This window comes from Xiphophorus hellerii, chromosome 5 (genome assembly GCF_003331165.1).
Source record: "Xiphophorus hellerii strain 12219 chromosome 5, Xiphophorus_hellerii-4.1, whole genome shotgun sequence".
NCBI classification, from domain to species: Eukaryota; Metazoa; Chordata; class Actinopteri; order Cyprinodontiformes; family Poeciliidae; genus Xiphophorus; species Xiphophorus hellerii.
This window is the reverse complement of record NC_045676.1, coordinates 348,546-368,389: the sequence shown is the minus strand read 5'-3', so window position 1 is coordinate 368,389 and position 19,844 is coordinate 348,546. Positions and strand designations below refer to the sequence as shown.

The 19,844-nt window shown below is 46.2% G+C and overlaps 4 protein-coding genes across 4 annotated transcripts; 1 reads left to right on the top strand and 3 right to left on the bottom strand.

The window, feature by feature from the left end:
* Positions 1–1,742: 1,742 nt before the first annotated feature.
* On the top strand, positions 1,743–6,490 carry psen2 (presenilin 2). Its single transcript, XM_032563208.1, has 11 exons — positions 1,743–1,866; positions 2,337–2,470; positions 2,541–2,728; positions 2,788–2,929; positions 3,375–3,442; positions 3,524–3,744; positions 3,828–3,926; positions 4,857–4,916; positions 4,991–5,083; positions 5,158–5,273; positions 5,661–6,490. Exons 2-11 carry the CDS (start codon positions 2,339–2,341, stop codon positions 5,814–5,816), a joined length of 1,275 nt encoding a protein of 424 aa, XP_032419099.1. The 5' UTR covers positions 1,743–1,866; positions 2,337–2,338; the 3' UTR covers positions 5,817–6,490.
* Positions 6,491–6,664: 174 nt separating this feature from the next.
* dpy30 (dpy-30 histone methyltransferase complex regulatory subunit) lies at positions 6,665–8,196 on the bottom strand. Its single transcript, XM_032563239.1, has 5 exons — positions 8,078–8,196; positions 7,298–7,338; positions 7,182–7,229; positions 6,853–6,995; positions 6,665–6,778 (listed from the first exon to the last, which is right to left on the bottom strand). The coding sequence occupies exons 1-5, from the start codon at positions 8,085–8,087 to the stop codon at positions 6,706–6,708; spliced, it is 315 nt and encodes a 104-aa protein (XP_032419130.1). The 5' UTR covers positions 8,088–8,196; the 3' UTR covers positions 6,665–6,705.
* A 1,818-nt stretch (positions 8,197–10,014) lies between these two features.
* LOC116720123 (3-oxo-5-alpha-steroid 4-dehydrogenase 2-like) lies at positions 10,015–12,638 on the bottom strand. The gene is made up of 5 exons (XM_032563222.1): positions 12,256–12,638; positions 11,219–11,382; positions 10,865–10,966; positions 10,647–10,797; positions 10,015–10,537 (listed from the first exon to the last, which is right to left on the bottom strand). Exons 1-5 carry the CDS (start codon positions 12,528–12,530, stop codon positions 10,471–10,473), a joined length of 759 nt encoding a protein of 252 aa, XP_032419113.1. The 5' UTR covers positions 12,531–12,638; the 3' UTR covers positions 10,015–10,470.
* Positions 12,639–12,709: 71 nt separating this feature from the next.
* On the bottom strand, positions 12,710–13,607 carry LOC116720127 (secreted RxLR effector protein 161-like). The gene is given in 3 exon segments (XM_032563228.1): positions 12,710–13,383; positions 13,386–13,484; positions 13,531–13,607. Coding segments are annotated over 3 exon segments (564 nt in total). The 5' UTR covers positions 13,562–13,607; the 3' UTR covers positions 12,710–12,949.
* Positions 13,608–19,844: the final 6,237 nt, after the last annotated feature.

Sequence of the window (19,844 nt, the reverse complement as noted above, 5' to 3'; positions counted from 1 at the left end):
CTTACGGTGGGCGCCGTATTTTCTGCTTTAATATAAAGTTATGTGAGGTTTTTCCATGAATGTTAGAATCTTTTTGTGAAATATCTGAAGTTTTATATCTTTCTTTAGGATAGAAAGGCGCCACAAACCTACGATATAAACAGAAACCTTCCGTAAGTAGGAAAGAAATAAAAATACATTATAATTTGGACTATTTCTGAGTTATTATCGCGGGTAATAAATCATCTGACAGTTTTGATTGTGTCTCTGTTGTTCTAGTCTGAATGGTTTAAAGAGCTGCTTTCAGTGCCGCTCCATCTCAGCCTTAACAGACATAAACATGCAGGAAAAAATAAATCGATTTTCAATCAGTGTTTTGCACCAAACAGTTTTTACTATTAACAAGTTTTTATTATTAAAAACATGACAAACTAATGATGGTAAAGGGCCGCACTGGGTTAACTCTGGGAATCTCATCTGTCCGTTTATCAATCAACTCCAAACCTTTTCTTTATTCTGTCACAATTATCGATTTATTCCATTTTGATGATCAGGCTCCAAACTTTGCAAGGACTGACCGCCCCGCTCACCGCTTCCTCAGACACACAAAGCCAGCAGGTCAGTATCCTTCCATTCACACCTGGTGACGTCACTCCCACGTCGACACACCTAAGTGTCAAAGCCGCTGCTCCTGTCATATCAATAATTACTTATTTCATTCATATGGCTCTTACAGAGCCTCAGTGAAAACTTGTTTATTATTATTAACTGTTTGGTGCAAAACACTGATTGAAAATCGATTTATTTTTTCCTGCATGTTTATGTCTGTTAAGGCTGAGATGGAACTGAAAGCAGCTCTTTAAACCATTCAGACTAGAACACAACAGAGACACAATCAAAACTGTCAGATGACTTATTACCCGCGATAATAACTCAGAAATAGTCCAAATTATAATGTATTTTTATTTATCTCCTACTTACGGAAGGTTTCTGTTTATATCGTAGGTTTGTGGCGCCTTTCTATCCTAAAGAAAGATATAAAACTTCAGATATTTCACAAAAAGATTCTAACATTCATGGAAAAACCTCACATAACTTTATATTAAAGCAGAAAATACGGCGCCCACCGTAAGAAAGGCTACAGGATTCAATTATGCTGCATAACTGACCAGTACAGTATTGCGAGGGAACGCAAAATTAAAAAAAAATCCCCATGTCCCCTAGAGGGATCCGTAGGAAACACAATAAAACTCCAAGGGTTTTCCAGAACGCAGTTTTCCGGCGCTGCAGTTATAAAGCCACTAAATTTGAATGACTTCAGCATTTCAGCTTAATTTTAGGAATTAATAATAGAAGATAATCAAATCTAGAAATTAGGCGTTTGTTGTAAATATTTGGAGGTGTGAATATGATATTTACCAAAAATAATAAAAAAAACTTTTTAAAAAATCCTGTTTTAACTAGTTGACATTTCTCCATCCTTATCTGTTAAAGTAATATTAAAATTCTTTCGATGGAATAAAAACGCATCCCTAAAAAACACCAAGGCAGGTGAACGAACTTTTCCCAAATATCTTTTTACCATTGTGAATAATTTTGTAGGAAATTTCTGTTACTTTATTATTTAAGCATTTCTTTGGAAGCAACCAACTCCGCTTCCAATTTCTATTTTCAGAAATAAAATATTCAAGCCAAACGTGTTAAAATGACATTTCTTCAGACCCAACACCCGGAACGTTCCTCTGGCTTTCTGCTCTCGGTTCTTATCACGGCGGGTGTGACGTCAGTGAACGTATCACGTGCGTCGCTCGGATCAGCTGACCGCGGTGTTTCCGGGTTTGTTTCTCAGACTTCATTTCGGTTCAGGTCCAGTTCGGTTCTGCACAGGTTCGTTTTTCTGAACTTACTCTGACAAGAAACGACCCGAGTGTCGGTCGGAATTATCCGAGTTCGGTTGGGTCAGGAAAAAGTCCGTTTGGGCCAACAGAGTCAGTTTGTTCTCTTCTGTTGAGGCAGACAGTACCAGTTCGGTTCGGTTCTGTTCGATTAGACAGTAGAGTTCCGGTTCTGTTGCACTATACAGCACAGATTTGTTCCTATCGGTTCTCTGGATTCTGCTGTAGCAGTCGGCACAGGTTCTGTGTGGTTCTGGTAGTACAGACAGTAAAGGTTCGGTTCTGTTGGAGAAGATGTTACATGGTTCTGTTTGTGTACAGAGTCCAGGTTTTGGGTTCTGCTTAATTCTTTAGGTTCTTCTACAGATAACGGTACCTGTAGTTTCAGGACGGAGAGCAGGTTCTGTTGGGTTCTGCTTGGTTTTGTTGGGTTTAGCTGGTTCTGTTTGGTTCTGTTTGCAGTGATGAGCGTGTCAGACAGTGATGAGGAGCTCTACAACGAGCGGACCGCCCTGGTTCCCGCCCAGAACCCTGCGGTTCCGTCCTACCGACCTGACCCGGAGCTCAGCCCCACCGAGGACTCCGACAGTAAAACGGTACCAGCCCGGTTCTGCTGACCGTGTTTGAGGACGGTGTCGGTCCTGACGGGTTCTGCTCCCCTCGCAGGCCGGGCGGAGCGGCGGGCGGGCCGGTCCGGACCCGGGGGCGGAGCCTGAGGACGAGGAGGAGGAGCCTCTGAAGTACGGCGCCAAGCACGTCATCATGCTGTTCGTCCCCGTCACGCTGTGCATGGCGGTGGTGGTCGCCACCATCAAGTCCGTCAGCTTCTACTCAGAGAAGACCACCCAGCAGCTGTAGGTCCGCCAGGTTCTGGTCCCGGTTCTGGTTCTGGTCTCACCCAGTCTCTCTGCAGGATCTACACGCCATTCAGCGAGGACACGCCCGATGTGGGCCGCCGGCTGCTGCACTCCGTCCTCAACACCGCCATCATGATCAGCGTCATCGTGGTCATGACCGTCCTCCTGGTGGTGCTGTACAAGTACCGCTGCTACAAGGTAGGACTGGGACCGGACCGGACCGGACCGGAGCAGATCGCCCTGACCCGACTCATCATGATCAGCGTCATAAACACATTTAATTATATTTTTGTGGCGGATTTTCTTTAGATTTTGTGTGATTATCAGTAAATCTTCTAATAACTCAGAATCATCAAGTTATATTTTTCCATTTCCTGTCAACTCGTAACATTTTGTAACAAAAAACCACGATGGGTGGATCTGGCGCCCCCTAGCGCCGCTGCCACCGGCACTGCCAGCAGGTTTTCGCAGGGAAACGATGTTTCTCCAGCAGATTTTCCAGCCGGTTCTGCTTGTGATCCACATTGATGTAACCGGATCGGGGCAGAGAATCGCTGCCTTGGTTCTGCACTAGAAGCCGGTCCAACCCGGTGAATGTTCTGGATCCGTTTCAGCTTGAAGTTCTGGTTTTTCTCTGCCTCAGTTCATCCACGGCTGGCTCATCCTGTCCTCCCTCATGCTGCTCTTCTGGTTCAGCTTCATGTACCTGGGGTGAGTTTCCGTTCTGAAGGACCCAGCCGGCCCGGTTCTGGCTCTGGTCCATCGCTAGGCTCGTCCTTTCTGTGCCATCAGCGAGGTGTTTCGGACCTACAACGTGGCGGTGGACTATCCAACGGTTGCCATGGTGATCTGGAACTTCGGCGCCGTGGGCATGCTGTGCATCCACTGGAAGGGGCCGCTGCAGCTGCAGCAGGCCTACCTTATCCTCATCAGCGCGCTCATGGCCCTTGTCTTCATCAAGTATCTCCCCGAGTGGTCCACCTGGGTCATCCTAGGCGCCATCTCTGTCTATGGTGAGTCCTGGAACGCGGTCACCTCCTGCCTCACAGTCTTGGTGCCTCTAACTGTTCTCCAATCATGCCTTGCTCCCCTGCAGACCTGGTGGCTGTCCTCAGTCCAAAGGGACCGCTGCGGATGCTGGTGGAAACGGCTCAGGAGCGCAACGAACCCATCTTCCCCGCCCTCATCTACTCCTGTAAGTCCAGAGTCTCAACTAGTCTGAGTCTGGTTAGGTCTAATTACAGTTCGGTTCTAGTTGGGGGCTGGTCCGGGTCTCGTTCTTGTGTAGTTGGGGGCTTCTCTGCATCTCATTCTTGTCTAGTTGGGGGCTGGTCCGGGTCTCGTTCTTGTGTAGTTGGGGGCTGGTCCGGGTCTCGTTCTTGTGTAGTTGGGGGCTGGTCCGGGTCTCGTTCTTGTCTAGTTGGGGGCTGGTCCGTGTCTCATTCTTGTCTAGTTGGGGGCTGGTCCGTGTCCCGTTCTTGTCTAGTTGGGGGCTTCTCTGCATTTCATTCTTGTGTAGTTGGGGGCTGGTCCGTGTCTTGTTCTTGTCTAGTTGGGGGCTGGTCCGTGTCTTGTTCTTGTCTAGTTGGGGGCTGGTCCGTGTCTCATTCTTGTCTAGTTGGGGGCTGGTCCGTGTCTTGTTCTTGTCTAGTTGGGGGCTGGTCCGTGTCTCATTCTTGTCTAGTTGGGGGCTGGTCCGTGTCTCATTCTTGTCTAGTTGGGGGCTGGTCCGTGTCCCGTTCTTGTCTAGTTGGGGGCTGGTCCGGATCTCGTTCTTGTGTAGTTGGGGGCTGGTCCGGGTCTCGTTCTCGTCTAGTTGGGGGCTGGTCCGTGTCTTGTTCTTGTGTAGTTGGGGGCTGGTCCAGGTCTCGTTCTTGTGTAGTTGGGGGCTGGTCCGGGTCTCGTTCTTGTGTAGTTGGGGGCTGGTCCAGGTCTCGTTCTCGTCTAGTTGGGGGCTGGTCCAGGTCTCGTTCTCGTCTAGTTGGGGGCTGGTCCGTGTCTTGTTCTTGTCTAGTTGGGGGCTGGTCCAGGTCTCGTTCTTGTGTAGTTGGGGGCTGGTCAGAGTCTGCTCTGGATGTCTGGTTGGAGTGCTCTGATTGGTGATAACGTCTCCGTCTCTCTGCAGCTGCCATGATGTGGACGGTGACGATGGCGAACCCGGCCGATGGCCAGCGCTCTGGAACAGGTCAGACATCGCTAGTGGCAACGCCTGCTCTGGCGTCCAAGCCTGCAGTCTAAATACTGTCTCTATGGCAACAGGTTCCGATGAGGAGGCAGAGCTAAATGGCGGGAGGGCGGAGCCTCAAAGCCCACGTCTGAGGCCGGTCACAGAAGAGGAGCTGGAGGAGGAACGTAAGTGGAGGAGCTGCAGACCGGAGCTTAGCAGGTGTCTGGTTACCATGACGACGATGATGGTGTGTGTGCAGGCGGGGTGAAGCTTGGCCTCGGAGACTTCATCTTCTACAGTGTCCTGGTGGGAAAGGCTGCAGCGACCGGTGGAGACTGGAACACCACCCTGGCCTGCTTCGTGGCCATCCTCATCGTACGTTCAGCCATGTTGCTTTCCTTCCACTAAACTTTCCATCAATCATATCTGGGGTCAGTCAGGGTGCCAAGACAGTTTCAGATGCAAGGTAAGTTCCTTAGTCATCTCAAGGTGGTAGGAGGTTATCTAAGTCGGCCATGTTGAATCTGAGGATTTGGTCTTCTTCCTGTGTTTTCTGAGGCGAGGCTCTGATCCAGCAGAACTTCCTGTCAGAGAGGTAGAGGTAATGGCAGCATCATGTCTCCTCTAGTGGCATGACTAGGAGAGAATGAGCTGAAGAGAGAAAATGGGTTGGAGTGTGAGAACTTTGAGCCGGTCATGTGACTCATTATCCACCTCCTTTGCCCCCATCTTATGCCCCAACCCCTCTGCCCCTCCCTCCAGGGTCTGTGCCTCACCCTGCTGCTCCTGGCCATCTTCAGGAAGGCGCTGCCCGCGCTGCCCATCTCCATCGCCTTCGGTCTCATCTTCTACTTCTCCACTGACTTCCTGGTTCAGCCCTTCATGGACAATCTGGCCAATCACCAGTTCTACATCTGAGACCAAGCCCCACCCACTTCCTCGTCAGCCTGCCAGACCGTCATCTGATGACACTTAAAGGCCACTTTGTGTGCAGCTCTGAGCAACAGGAAGTGACGTCATACACTCTGTGACCTTACCTGGTGGTCTGCTCGGGTGTTTGATCTATGTAGTTTGTCACTCTGCGATTGGCTGAGACCTGGCCTCTGCATCATCGACCTGGTGACCCCCAGACGCTCCAATAAAGGCGTGGAGATGGAGAAGCTGCAAAGTGGGCGGAGCCACCAGTTTGTTACTACTACATCCACTATATTACCCACAATCCTCAGTTCAAGAAGTCTGGTTCTTTGGACACTTCCTGTTGAAAAGCATTGTGGGAGTTGTAGTTTCCCATAAGACTCACAAACATTTTTACATTTTTTTTTTCCTTAATGAGATATTTTACTACACAATTAAACTATTTAAGGTATTAGTTTTAACAGGAAGTGAAATGCCAAAATAAAAGCAGAAAATAATATTTTATAGTATTTGTCTGGCTCCTAGAAAATTAATAGTGGTGAATATGATCCCTTGTACGTGTTTGTATAATATTGGCCTGTATGGACCTCCGTACGTCTGCAGGTTGTTCTGTTTTTAACTTGTTATTCTGTAAATGTTTCACATAAACAAATTAAATGGAGTTTTCTGGAACGGACTCAAATCTTTTAACTTCTCAGTGACTTCCTGCTCCTCGGGTCCTGACCCTTCCTCCCTCCAGCTAAAGGTCAGAGGTCAGCTGTCCTCTGAGTCATCCTGAGCTTCACAAGACGCTGCGGCTCGTCGGGTCCAGTCTCCAGAACAGAACCGGTGTGTCCTGAATAAACGAGGCGTTTCCATTTTTAACACGTTTATTCTTTATTCTAAAACAGACTTAGCTCCGCTCCTCGAACTGGGATTTGTTCTTCAGGAGGAACGCCGCCAGATATTCGATAGGGTTGGGAGGCCTGGAGAGAAACATCCACAACGTCAGAACCAGCGACTGGCAGCCGGTGCTGACCCATACCGCAGCAGAACCCACCTCTCCTTGGCCAGGACGGACAGGCCCTGCAACAGGATGGGAACCACGGTCTGGTCCAGGTAGGCCCGGGTGGGCAGCGCCTGCAGGTCCACCTTCTGCTTGGACAGCTTCTCCGCGCTCGCCTTCTCGTTCTCCACCGTCCGCTGGGAACCAACGACCCGACCCGTTACTCAGACATCGGTTCTGGGACCGACCCGCCTTCGGGTCGGTGGCTCTGTCCCATCCCGAGGTTCTGATCAGGCTTTGGATCCAGCAGCAGCAGAACCTCGGAACGGAACAGAACCTGTACAGTGGTGAGTGAAGCAAAGCATGCTGGGAGACGGAGTTACCTGCAGGTTCTCGGTCAGGCCGAACTCCGCGTGAGGGTTTTCAGAGACCTGCAGGAGGATTCAGGTTCAGACAGCTGTTGCCATGGAAACCAAGTGTGTGTGTGTGTGTGACTCACAGGTGTGTGTCCCTCCATGGACTGGTCTGGGTCTGTGTGATCTGAAAGGCAGAGCAGCAGTTAGCTTAGGAACAGGTACAGCTCCTGATCATGGGAAACATGGGAGAACGTTCTCCTCAGACTGGAAACACGCAGTGCATTGATCACGTGACTAGCATGCTGCAGCTCTTCACTCGGATTGGTCCTCTGACTCCAGAACCAAAACGCTAACTGGACCGACTGGGTTTAGGATCAGCTTCATGGGAACCTGAGACTCAACGTCAGAGGACCCTGGTGACGTCTCCAGTGGCGGTTACCATGGTAACCTCCAAAGACGAGCAGCCTCTTGATCCGGAAGGAGACTGGACTCAGAACCAAAACCTCCACCTGAACCCTCGGGGTTGATTCGGAACTTCCCGGACTCACCGACAGAACCACCGGAACCGGTTCTGGTTCTGTTTGTGTCTCCAGCAACACAGCAGGGACAAAGCCGGCTATTTAAAGTTTGGTTGGAAATAAATCTGAGAGCAGCGGTTCGGTTCTGGTTCTGGCCGCTCTTAACCTGCACAGCTAGCCTGGATCCAGACCTGGCCCGGACCCAGATCGAACCGGGCGACGTGGGACAGTACGCGGCGGGCTGTTAGCTTAGCATCTTAGCTTTTCCGGTAAATAAACCGGACCGAAGACAGGAAGCGGCCAACGGCGGGAGACCTGAGCGATAACGCGCCAGATGAAACCGGAACCACCGAACCTCCCCAGAACCCATCGATAAGAACCAACAAAGCTCAACAATGAACTCACCGTCCGCCATGTTTGTTGTGGAAGTGTGCGCAGTAAATCCGGCGTACGCTGATTCTACTTTGACGTTACGTTAGAAGCGTTCCTTCCAAAATAAAAGCAACGGTATTTCCGGTTTTCTTTCAAAGTAAGAGCATAACAAGTACTTGATTTCAGGCTGAAGGAAAAACTAATCTGCTTTGGCCGGTCAGTTTTTTAAATGGAACTCTTTTAACATCTTACTGGTTTATATGGTCTATTTATATGGTTATATGGTCTATTATGGACAATAAACAGCACCCTCTCCACCACATAGTGGACAGACAGCGGAGCACCTTCTCACATAGACTGCTCCAGCTCCGCTGTCGTAGGGACAGATACAGGAAATCCTTCCTGCCACAGGCCATCTCACTGTACAATAAAAGCTAAATCATTGTTCTGCACTAATCAGTCCAATTTTGCACAACTGCACTGTGGCACACTTGCTGTACATATATTTACATATACATATCTGCATTTTTTGAATCCTTGCAACGACTGCTCTAAGCTGCTTTTTATATTGACAGCATGTCATATTTTATTTTTATTTTATCTTGTCTACATTGCTACTCAGTGGTGGTTGTTGTGTGTCTTGTCTATATGCTGTAACTGCGAAATAATTTCCCTGCTGGGATGAATAAAGTAACTCTATTCTATTCTATTCTATTCTATTCTATTCTATTCTATTATGTAGTTGGTGTGATGCTGTAGAAACGATGGAACATGTTTTTATTATTTGTAGGAAACATGTGAATCAAAGAAGATTATTAAAAACAGAATTAGGTTTTTATAGAGAATTGAAATTTGAGAATGTGGTTGATCAGTTAAATAGCAATGAGGGGAAAGAGAAGATTTTTCGTTTTTAACAAAATACTGGGCTCATTAGGACAATTTGAGGTATAGATATTAGGATCCAACAGATGGCAGTAGTGCAACAATAATTGATGCAAGCTGCCGTTAAAATCTAAAGAAGAAGAAGTAATCCGCTTTAGTTCCGCAGGTCGGATTTTCGCTCGGAAAGGTTTAAAATCCTGGATCAGACTAAATATTCTCCGTAACTTTGAGCAGGATAATTTAATGAATGTTTTTCTATGTTGCAGTTCTGCAGAGTTAGCTTCAGGAAATGTTCCAACACCAGACAGAACCTGAGGAGCACCCAGGTTCTTCTGACCCGGCAGCTCCTCTGGTTCTGATTGAATGTGGGTCTGTTTACTGTTAAATCTGAGTTTATGAGAAATGTTGCAGCTTTCCTTTAAGACGTGGTTCTGCTTACCCTAAACAAGAAAAGCAGAACATTTTGCTGCTGGGTTAAAGTTTCAAGACGAGGCCTGTGGCCCTGTAGACTGCAGAGCTGTCAGATTACAACAATGTGAAAAGATTTTCAATATTATTTCATTTCAAGAAGTATTTGTCAAATTGCAGAAACAGCTGTTCATTAATATTCTAACAATCTGGTTTTATTGACGCTTTCTGCCACGAATGGCCCTTTGATGATTTTCATGATCTTAAAATGTCCAGAAATGAAAAAACCACAAGAGGACAGCAGATACTAAACCAACTGAGCCTAAGGCACCAATATAAGATGCATTCAGTTTCAACATGAATGTTAAAATCTCCCACAATAATAACTTCATCTGTATTTAACTGTAAATCAGATTTTTTAAAAGCAGATTTGATGTAAACGTTGAGAGTAAAGTCCTGTGGACGATACGGAACAACAAACTAAACGTTTCAGTTCTTTGAGGAAAACTGAGTTACATGTTCAAAAGAACTGCAGCTATTTATATTAATATTTAATAAAGCTTAAAGAAAACTGGCTGCTACTCAGACAAGTCATAGTAACACTTCAGTTTGGAAGGGTAAGTGAGGAATCCACCGAGCCAGAATCAGAACCAGAACCCGCCGACAACCTGAGTCCAAACTCACAGTCTGAATCAGCTTTAATGTTTATTCTGATGGAGTACCGACATGAAGACAAATACATAAAGTTTAGAGGAAATAAGAAAATAAAAAGTACATATATGTGAATATAGAGCCATTTTTAAAGAAAATATCAGGTTGTAACATTTCAAATCTGCTTATTTAGTTTCACTGCAGAGCAGCAGATGACTCTGTGGCGCCACCTGATGGTAAAAGCCTGGATAGTTTGAGTCCAGGATGTGCGGGTCCTGACCCTTGACCTATACCCAGTCCTGGATGGAGGGAACGTCAGCCTGTACCGGTCCAGTTCTGTGAAGGATCCGAACCTCACAGTGACGGAGGAGCACCAGGACGGTTCTGGGTTGGATTTATGGAGCATGTACCGGTTCTCTGAGGAGGAGGAACTGCAAAAGCCTCCATGCAGAAGGTACCAGTTCTCACGGGTCGGGCCTCCATCCCTACAGAATGAAGGGAATGATGGCTTTCCTGGAGCGGGGGTAGTCCTCAAACCTCCGCTTATAGTCCCTGGAAGACACGCAAGGAGCGATTCAGCCCGAGCTAAAACCCAAACCAGAACCCAACCAGAACCTTTGTTCAGTGTGTCTGATCCTGAAATTATGGGACTGAACGGTACCTGTGGTGATGGTAGGCTCTGGGCCCGATGGAGCAGATGGTGAAGAAGGCAAAGGCGAAGGCTGGAAAGGACCAAGCAGCGAGGGCGAAGCCGCACCACTCGGTGATCTCCCCAAAGAAGTTGGCACCAGAAACTAACTCAAACATCCCCCCTGGAAGACGGAGACCGGTCAACAGGAAGTCAGCATAAGGCGGAGCGACAGAGTCTTTGTACCGTACCGCGGGGGATCCTGTAGACGTACTCCCCAGGTTTCCTCAGGTTACGCAGGATATGGTCACTGTGGATGTTGATGGTCAGACCGACAGCAAACACCAGAACACCTTGAGAAAACAGAATCAAGACATGAAGTCCAGCAGGAGCCACATCTCTACCCAACCTGATCCGCGGCCCAATTCCTCACTTTCCTATTTCAGAACCCCCCGAACAAACCAAACCCAAACGTCCTCATCTCATCTTTCCAAACAAAAACAAATCAATTCATGTTCTAGCGTGCTTCTCATTGTCCTCTGGTGGCTTGTTCAGCTTTTGGACTTCAGAACCGGTTCCTGCCGCGGCGGAGCGTTGCGTCTGACCTGCAGAGAGGCGAGCGCCGGTCAGCCAGGTGTGCTGCAGGTGAGCGCAGTGCAGCAGGTGGTGTCCCTGCAGGAAGCCGTTCAGAGAGCAGAAGACGACGGAGGAGCAGATGATCTTCAGAGGAACCGGCTGTCCGCGGGTCAGCAGGGAGTAGATGCAGCTCCTGCAGAACCAGAACAAAGTTCCTTCAGAACATCTCCACCAAAGCTGTCTGAAACCCAGAACATCAACAGGAAGAATAATCCATAATCCATAATCCATAATCCCAAACTAAAGCCATCTGAGACGCTGAAGCTGTTAGAAATCTTACAGCTTTCTAAATTCTGTAAATTCCCACAGGACCAGTGGCTCCTTAAATGCATCACAGCTGGATCCCTCATCTGCATCGGGTCGGACAGAACCAAACAGGGTGGAACCGCTTTGGGTCCGTTTAATGGAGAACATCAACCACAGGTTGGAAGAGAAGGGTCAAAGGTCAAGCTAGCCTATAGAACTGCAACAAATCAAACAGGTTCTGCTCCAGGTCCACTTGACCTAGAGCAGAACCTGAAGAGCCTCCTCCCTGGGATCGGGTCAGAAGAACATGATGAGCTCAGCTTTCAGCCTCAGGTGAGACAAGTTGGACAGGTGAGGTAGCCAGCAGGAAGGTCTGAGTGTCTTACTAGAGCCAGAACCAGAACCATCTTAGGTTCTGTTCAGTCCAGTTAAACCTCCAGAGCCTGGGCTCTGATGAGGCGCAGGAATGACGTCATGATTCTTGACGTCATTCCTAATTCCAATCAAAAACCAGATCTGATCAGCTTCTCTCCTTGATGGATCTGCTGCTGAAAGTTCTTTTGGGTCGGCGGTTCTGGTTCTGATCAATAACCTTCATTAACTTCCTGTGGATAAATCAGCTGATCTGAAGGGAACCGTCCCGCCAGGAGGTTCGGTTCCGAAACTCTGGACCTGACCTCACTGCGTCACTAAATCACCCAAAACACCCCGAAACTTTCCAGAACCTCCACCCGCCCCGGTCCGGTCCGGTCCGTCTAACCTGTAGAAGTAGTGCAGCATGAAGATCCAGACGAGCAGCGACCTCCCGGTGCCAGAGCCCGGTTCTGCAGAACCCAGCAGCAGCAGCAGCAGCGGAACCAGGAAGGCCGGAACCTCCTGCAGGAACCAGGCCGGGCCGGCGGGCCAGCAGCGGCCGCCCGGCTGCGCGTAGCGGCCGTACTGTCCGCAGCGGCGCGTCTGCCGCAGCAGGAAGGCCGCCCCGCCGACCACCAGCGCCCAGCTGAGGGACGACACGGCGGCGGATCGACACTCCATCCGCGGCGGCGCAGCTGCTGCTTCCGGCGCGGCCCTCCGCCAGAGCCGCAGGATCAGCCAATGAGCTGCGGAGGCGAAGACAACAAGCTTTCAACGAGCCATTCAACTGCAGTTCTCAGAAGACACAGCAGATGGCAGCATAACAGCCTCCCATTAATAACCATTGAACAAATTACTGCTTCATATTTCAACACTTCATTTTTTACAATGGTATTAAGATACAAGATAGTGCTGAAATCACTTTTAACTCAACTTGCAAGACTAATTTATTATAGTTTACTTTTTGTCTTGCTATGCTCAAAAAAATATTGTCAACTTTATAATGAAAACTACAAAGCAAGACATTCTATCACAGATTTACATTGGAAAAAGTCCAATTTTCTTCTAAAATACTCAAACTTCTGTCAAGATATCTGCCTTCATCTCATCGGTTGGACAATCTTCTGACTTGACTTCACCTTCTGCACACATTCACGAATGTAATGGTAACGAATGTCTGTGTGTTTGGTTCTTGAATGGTCCACCGGATTCTTTGCTATTGCGATGGCTCCTTGGTTGTCCTCCAGAATCACTGGAGGCTTGGTGACCAAACCCAGATCGTTCAGTAATCTTCTCAGCCAGGTTCCTTCTTGAGCTGCTTGACTGAGAGCAACATACTCCGCTTCTGCTGTTGAAAGTGCAACCGTTGCTTGTTTTTTGCTTAGCCAGCTCACTGCTCCTCCACTGAGTAGAAATATGTTGCCTGTTGTTGAACGGCGGTCATCTTGATCTCCAGCCCAGTCAGCATCAGAAGAACCAGTCAAATCTTTGTCCCCTGAACAGTCAGACTCTGGAGCAAGGTTAACAGTCCCTTCAGGTATCGAAGAATCCTCTTCACAGCAGTCAGATGTGCAGTATTTGGATTTGCATTGAACTTTGACACTGCACTCACTGCTTGTGCTATGTCTGGTCTTGTTGTCATCGCCGCATACAGTAGACTTCCAACCATGGACTGATATGACTTGGATTGACAGGATTACTGACAGCATCATCCTTTTTCAGCTTTACACTGACGTCAGCAGGGGTTGCAACAGGATTTGCTTTATCCATCCCATATTTCTGAAGAATGTTTTCAATGTTTTGTTTCTGGTGAAGAAAGATGCAGTTTTTTGCTTTGTCTTGAATAACTGAGATGCCGAGGATGTAGGACAGTTCACCCAAGTCCTTCATTGTGTAGCGCTCTTGGAGAGTCTGTTTTAACTCATCCATGCTTTCAGTTGACTCTGTAATCAGCATCAGATCATCTACATAAACTGCAATTATCTCCAGCTCCTGTGATGACCTCACAAACACACAGGGATCCGAGGTGCTCTGCTTAAATCCAAGATCCATCATGAATTATGTGAACTCTTTGTTCCAACAACGAGGAGACTGTTTTAATCCGTAGATTGATTTTTTTAGTTTGCATACAAGATGCTCCTGACCTGGTTTGATGGATCCCTCAGGTTGTTCCATGTATATTTCTTCCTCCAGGCGTCCATTTAAGAATGCAGTGACAACATCCATTTGATGTACATGTAGGTTATTCTGGATGGCAAAGGACAATAACGTACGAATTGAGCTAAAACGTACCACAGGCACCATAGAGCTGTGAGTAGCCTTTGGCAACAAGTCTGCACTTGTATCGCTCCACTTCTCCATCACTTTGATGCTTGACTTTGAACACCCATCTTGATCCAATGACCTCTTTGTCCTTTGGTAGATCCACCAGGTCCCATGTTTCATTTTCTTCCAGTGACTGCTATTCCAAATCAGCCGCTTCTTGCCATTCTTTTGCATTTGGACTCTTTAATGCTTCTTTCAGTGTGATTGGTTCCATGACAGAACACACATTAGCACAATGATCAACAGTCACCATATCTGCAAACTCGTCATATCCATATCTCTTTGGAGCCTTTCTGATTCGGCTTCCTCTTTTAATAGTTTCATCGACAGTGACGTCATCATCAGTTGTTTCCTTTTCTTCTGTGATGGTAATCACCTCTTTCTCTGGACAGGAAACTTCCTCCTTCTGTTTCCAGTCAAAGTCCGACTCATTAAAGATGACATCCTTTCGAATCAGAATTCTTCTTTTTTCTTCATCAAACAGACGATATCCTTTTGCGTTGTTTGCATATCCCACAAACCTGAGCTTTACAGTTTTCTTGTCAAGTTTTCGTCTTTCAGCATCTGGAACATGTGCATAAGCAACACAACCAAACACTCTCACATGGTTCCTGTCAGGTTTTTTACCAGACCATCGTTGGTAGGGTGTCTCTTGCTTCAGAACAGATGTTGGCAATCTGTTTTGTATGTACTGTTGCTGCTTCTTCAGCCCAGTACATCTTTGGTAGCTTAGCATGTGACAACATGCTTCTAGCTGCTTCAACCAATGTCCTGTTTTTTCTCTCTGCGACTCCATTTTGCTGAGATGTACGAGGTACAGACATCTCATGGTGGATACCTGGAAATGTACTCCCCACCATTATCTGATCTCAGTCTTGCAACGTTGTGTCCACACTCATTGGAGAATGTTCTCTCAAATTCCTTGAATTTGCTTAAGACTTCACTTTTTGTTTCATGAAGTAAACCTTACAACAGCGAGAAAGGTCATCAATGAAGGTTACAAAGTATTTTGACCCACCGATGGATTCAGTCTGCATGGGTCCACAGACATCACTATGGATCAGTTGCAGCTTTGGACCGGATTTCTCCCACTGCCTTACTGTCTTGTGAGTTTTCCTTCCACACAGGCTTCACAGAAAGAAAGTTCTTTGTCTGCAGAGAATTTCACTCCATTCACCAGAGCTTCTAGTTTCTTTAGTTTGGTGGTGTGACCTAAGCGCTGATGCCACAGATTAGTTGTTACTGATGCACTTGATGCACTATGACAGACCGGCGTAGATCCTTTAATATCCAACTGATACAGTCCATCAGATCCTTGTGTTCCCATTCCTTGAAGAGTTCTAAATGTAGCGGCTAAAATCCTGTATTTTAGGCTACTGGTTGTTGTGCTTGAAGGCGTTGTTCTTACGTGCGTTCAGTAGAGATTTACCATGTCGATCTTTAGTTTGACTCATAAAAGGTCATTTATTGAACAGAACAATGTCCATTGTTTGCTACTTCAATGTAGCTACACGTAAATTCGACATCAAAAACCTAAACCAAACACAGTGGAAAACTGTTGCCTCTAACCACTAACAACACCTGAACAGAATCACCATTGACCTTAAATACCCATCCCCCATCAGACACACAGAACTCAAAATGAAATTCGCCCCCTGGTGGCGATAAACACAGAAAAGGTTAAATGGCTCCTACACGCCAGCCCCTAATTGCGTGTGGCAGAAGACATAGCAATTACTAATCTTAAATTAAAGGAGCCACAAATAAAGATATATCTAAATGTACATAAGAGGCAAATCAGGTTTACACATTCATTATTCTACCAGTTTAACAGTTTGTAGCTTCACATAACAGACAAATTTTTGTTACAGGTCTTTCAATAATGTTTGTTTTTGTTTGAAGATGAACCACTCGCACCAAACCCTTTTTATCTGGAAAAGTTTTAATAACTTTTCCTAATATCCAAGACCCTCGAGGTGTTGTGGAGTCCATAACCACTACAACATCTCCAGGGATGAAGCACCTTTTTTTCTTTATCCATTTTTGTCGTTCTTGTAATAACGGTAGATATTCTCGGATCCAACGTTTCCAAAAGAGGTCTGAAATGTATTGGATTTGTTTCCACCTTCTTTTAGCGTAAAGATCTTTTTTGTCAAAGAGTCCTGGCGGAAAAGCTGGTTTTCCCTTCAGGAGCAACAAGTGGTTGGGTGTTAAAGCCTCAAGGTCATTGGGGTCCTCTGATAACTTTGTGATGGGACGATCATTAAGTATTGCCTCTGCTTCACAAAGCACAGTGTGGAATCCTTCATCGTCCAACATTTGTTGACGAAGCACTGAGTGCAAAACCTTTCTGATCATTCGAATGAGGCGCTCCCAAACCCCGCCACAATGTGATCCAGATGGTGGGTTAAAACTCCATTTAATCCCTTTGTGTGCCATGGCCTTCTCAATTTTTCCATTATTTAGAGAGGCTAGAGCTTCTCGTAGCTCTCTTTCTGCTCCTATGAAATTGGTGCCATTATCTGATCTCATGTGTGAAACTTGTCCTCTTCGAGAGATAAATCGACGCAGTGCATTAATACATGAGTCGGTATCTAAAGAGTACGCCACTTCAAGGTGCACGGCTCTGCTTGTCATGCAAGTGAACAATACTCCATAGCGTTTTACAACACTGCGTCCTCTTTTCACATCAATAGGCCCAAAATAATCTACCCCAACATTTGTGAATGGTGGTAGATCAGGAACCACTCTTTCCTCTGGCAAGTCTGCCATTTGTTGTTGGCCGGTTTGTCCTCCATACAGTCTGCAGAAAGAACATGTCGCTATGACCCTTTTCACAGCTGAAACTCCATTTGTTATCCAAAATTTTCTTCTTACGACTGAGAGGACATGATTTCTACCTCCATGACCAAGCTGTAAGTGAAAATGTCGGAGGATAAGGTAGGAGATGTGCTGGTCCTTTGCCAGAATGAGAGGATGTTTAATGTTCTCAGGGATGGCTGCTTTACTCAGCCGGCCTCCAACACGCAGAAGCCCATCTTGCAGCACAGGGTCCAGTTTGTAAATTGGGCTGCTTCTGGGCATTTCTGAGTTGCGGGATGTTAATACAGCGAACTCATCAGGGAATCTTTCCTTTTGGCAAAAGGAAATTATGGCTGTCTCAGCTTGTGTGAGCTCTTCTAGAGATACACTTTGATTTCCCAGCGAGTTTTTGAGAGTTTGCATTTCTTTTGTCAATTTCAGTGATGATGGTTCAGTCATAATTGAATTGGCCAGTTTCAATTCCTTTCTTCTCTTACTCAGTTTCAGCAGAACTCCCTTTAGCTTGATGAACCAAGCAACTGCAGACTTCAATTTTTGCCAGTCTGAGAAAAATGCTATTAACTCAGAAGTTGCATTTGAGTTAATGACTGTAGCATTGATCAAGGGAATCTTCTTTAGTTCTGGATCATCAGTAGTCATACTGAAATCCATTGGAGACTTGGGCCATTTATCTTCAGGTTCCCACAAAAAGGTAGGACTTTCTATCCATTTTTGTTTCAAAAGGCTGTCAACTTTAAACCCACGGGAAGCATCATCAGCAGGGTTTAAAGATGAAGGCACGTGTCTCCACTGCTCGAGGTCTGTATTATCCCTAATAATTGTTACTCTGTTAGCAACAAAAGTTTGAAACCTTCTGTCTTCATTTTTTATATATTTTAGAACAGCTAAGCTGTCACTCCAAAAACAAGCCTTTTCCAATGGCAGCTGAAGCTCTGACTGAAGCATGTTATTCAATCTAACGGCCATAACAGCAGCTGTGAGCTCTAAACGTGGAATAGTCACAGGTTTGAGTGGAGCTACTCTGGCTTTGCCAAACAAGAATGATACATGAACTTTCTTGTTGTGGTTCTGCATTCTGACATATGTAGCTGTACCATACCCACTCTCACTAGCGTCAGAGAAGTGGTGTAACTGAGCATTAACCACTTCTCCAAACCCTTCAGGTTTGATGCATCTGCTGACTTGGAAGTCAGCCAATTTTTCCAAGTCAGTCAGCCACCGGTTCCACTGGTTTTGAAAGGTTAGAGGTATAGGATCATCCCAACCCCATTTCATCCTGCATAACTCTTGTAACAGCCGTTTGGCAGGAAGTATAAGAGGAGCTAGGAATCCTAGCGGGTCATAAATGGAGCTGATGGTAGACAACATACCTCTTTTAGTGGAAGGCTTTTCTTTGACTTTCAGTTTGAACTTAAAACTATCCGTCTCTGTGCACCATTGTAAACCTAGTGCTCTGTCTACCGGTAGCTCATCACTGTCCAGATTTAACTCACAAAGAGTCTGGGACATGAGCTCTCCTGGGATACATTGGAGCACTTCTCGGCTGTTGCTAATCCATTGGGTTAGCGTAAACCCTCCTCTGCTGCAAATAGCCATAAGGTCTTTGGCCATGGTAACTGCACTTTCCTCTGATGGCAGACTTTTTAAGAGGTCATCCATGTAAAAGTTTTTGTTGACTGTTAGTACAACATCTGCTGAGAAGCTGGACTGACTATCCTCAGCAGTCTTTCTGAGAGCATAGCAAGCACAGCTTGGTGAGGAGACTGCACCAAATAAGTGGACAGTCATACGGTATTCCTCAAGGTCTTGTTCTAGATTACCTTGAGGCCACCACATGAAGCGTAGGAAGTCCACATGGTCCTCAGACACCTTAACCTGGTGGAACATGGATTTTATGTCTGCCATTAATGCCACATATTCCTGCCGAAACCTCACTAAAACCCCCACCAGTGAGCTAGTTAGGTTAGGGCCCTGTAAAAGCTGACTGTTAAGCGAGACCCCTTTATACTCTGCTCCACAATCAAACACCACACGTAGCTTATGTTTTTTTGGATGGTATACACCATGATGTGGTATATACCACACCTTCCCTTTCGCTGTAGTCAGCTGATGCTGTGGAACCCTTTCTGCATGTCCACTATTAATGGCATTAGTCATGAAGTTTGTGTACTCTTTATGAAAATTTCTATTCTTTTTGAATTTCCTTTTCAAACCAAGTATACGCTGCAGAGCAACAGAAATGTTGTTTGGCATAAAGAGTTCTTCACTTTTGAAAGGCAGCTTCAGTTTGTAATGTCCATTCTCTAGCTGCGCAGAGCGATCCATTATGTCTAGGAATTTTTGTTCCTCTCTTGACATTTCCTCTTGTTCTGTAAAGGATTTCTCAGTAAAGTCATAGTTGTATTGGCTCGTCAGAAGCTCTTCAATTTTATCAACTGTAGTTCTGTTGACATGAACTGAAGGGTAGCCATTTTCAAGATCCTTGTAACCTTCTGCTGAAGCATTTATAACCCATCCTAGGAGGCTTCTGATTGCATAGGGCCCTTCACCCCTACTATTAACCACCTCCCAAGGTTCCATTAGTTTAGATGCATTTGTGCCCACTAATAGGTCTACACCGGCATGTATACGAGGAAAATTAATGTCCTTTAAGTATGACCATTTTGACAGCTCCTCCTTACTGATGATATTATCGGTGGACACTGGCATTTCTTTTTGTGTAAACACAATGGGAAGCTGATAGAAATGGCTTCCATTTATTTCTGAAATCTCCAGCCCTTTAATGATAGATGTTGTCATTGTTTTACTATGACCCATTGTACGGAGATGAATCTGAGCCTTTCGACC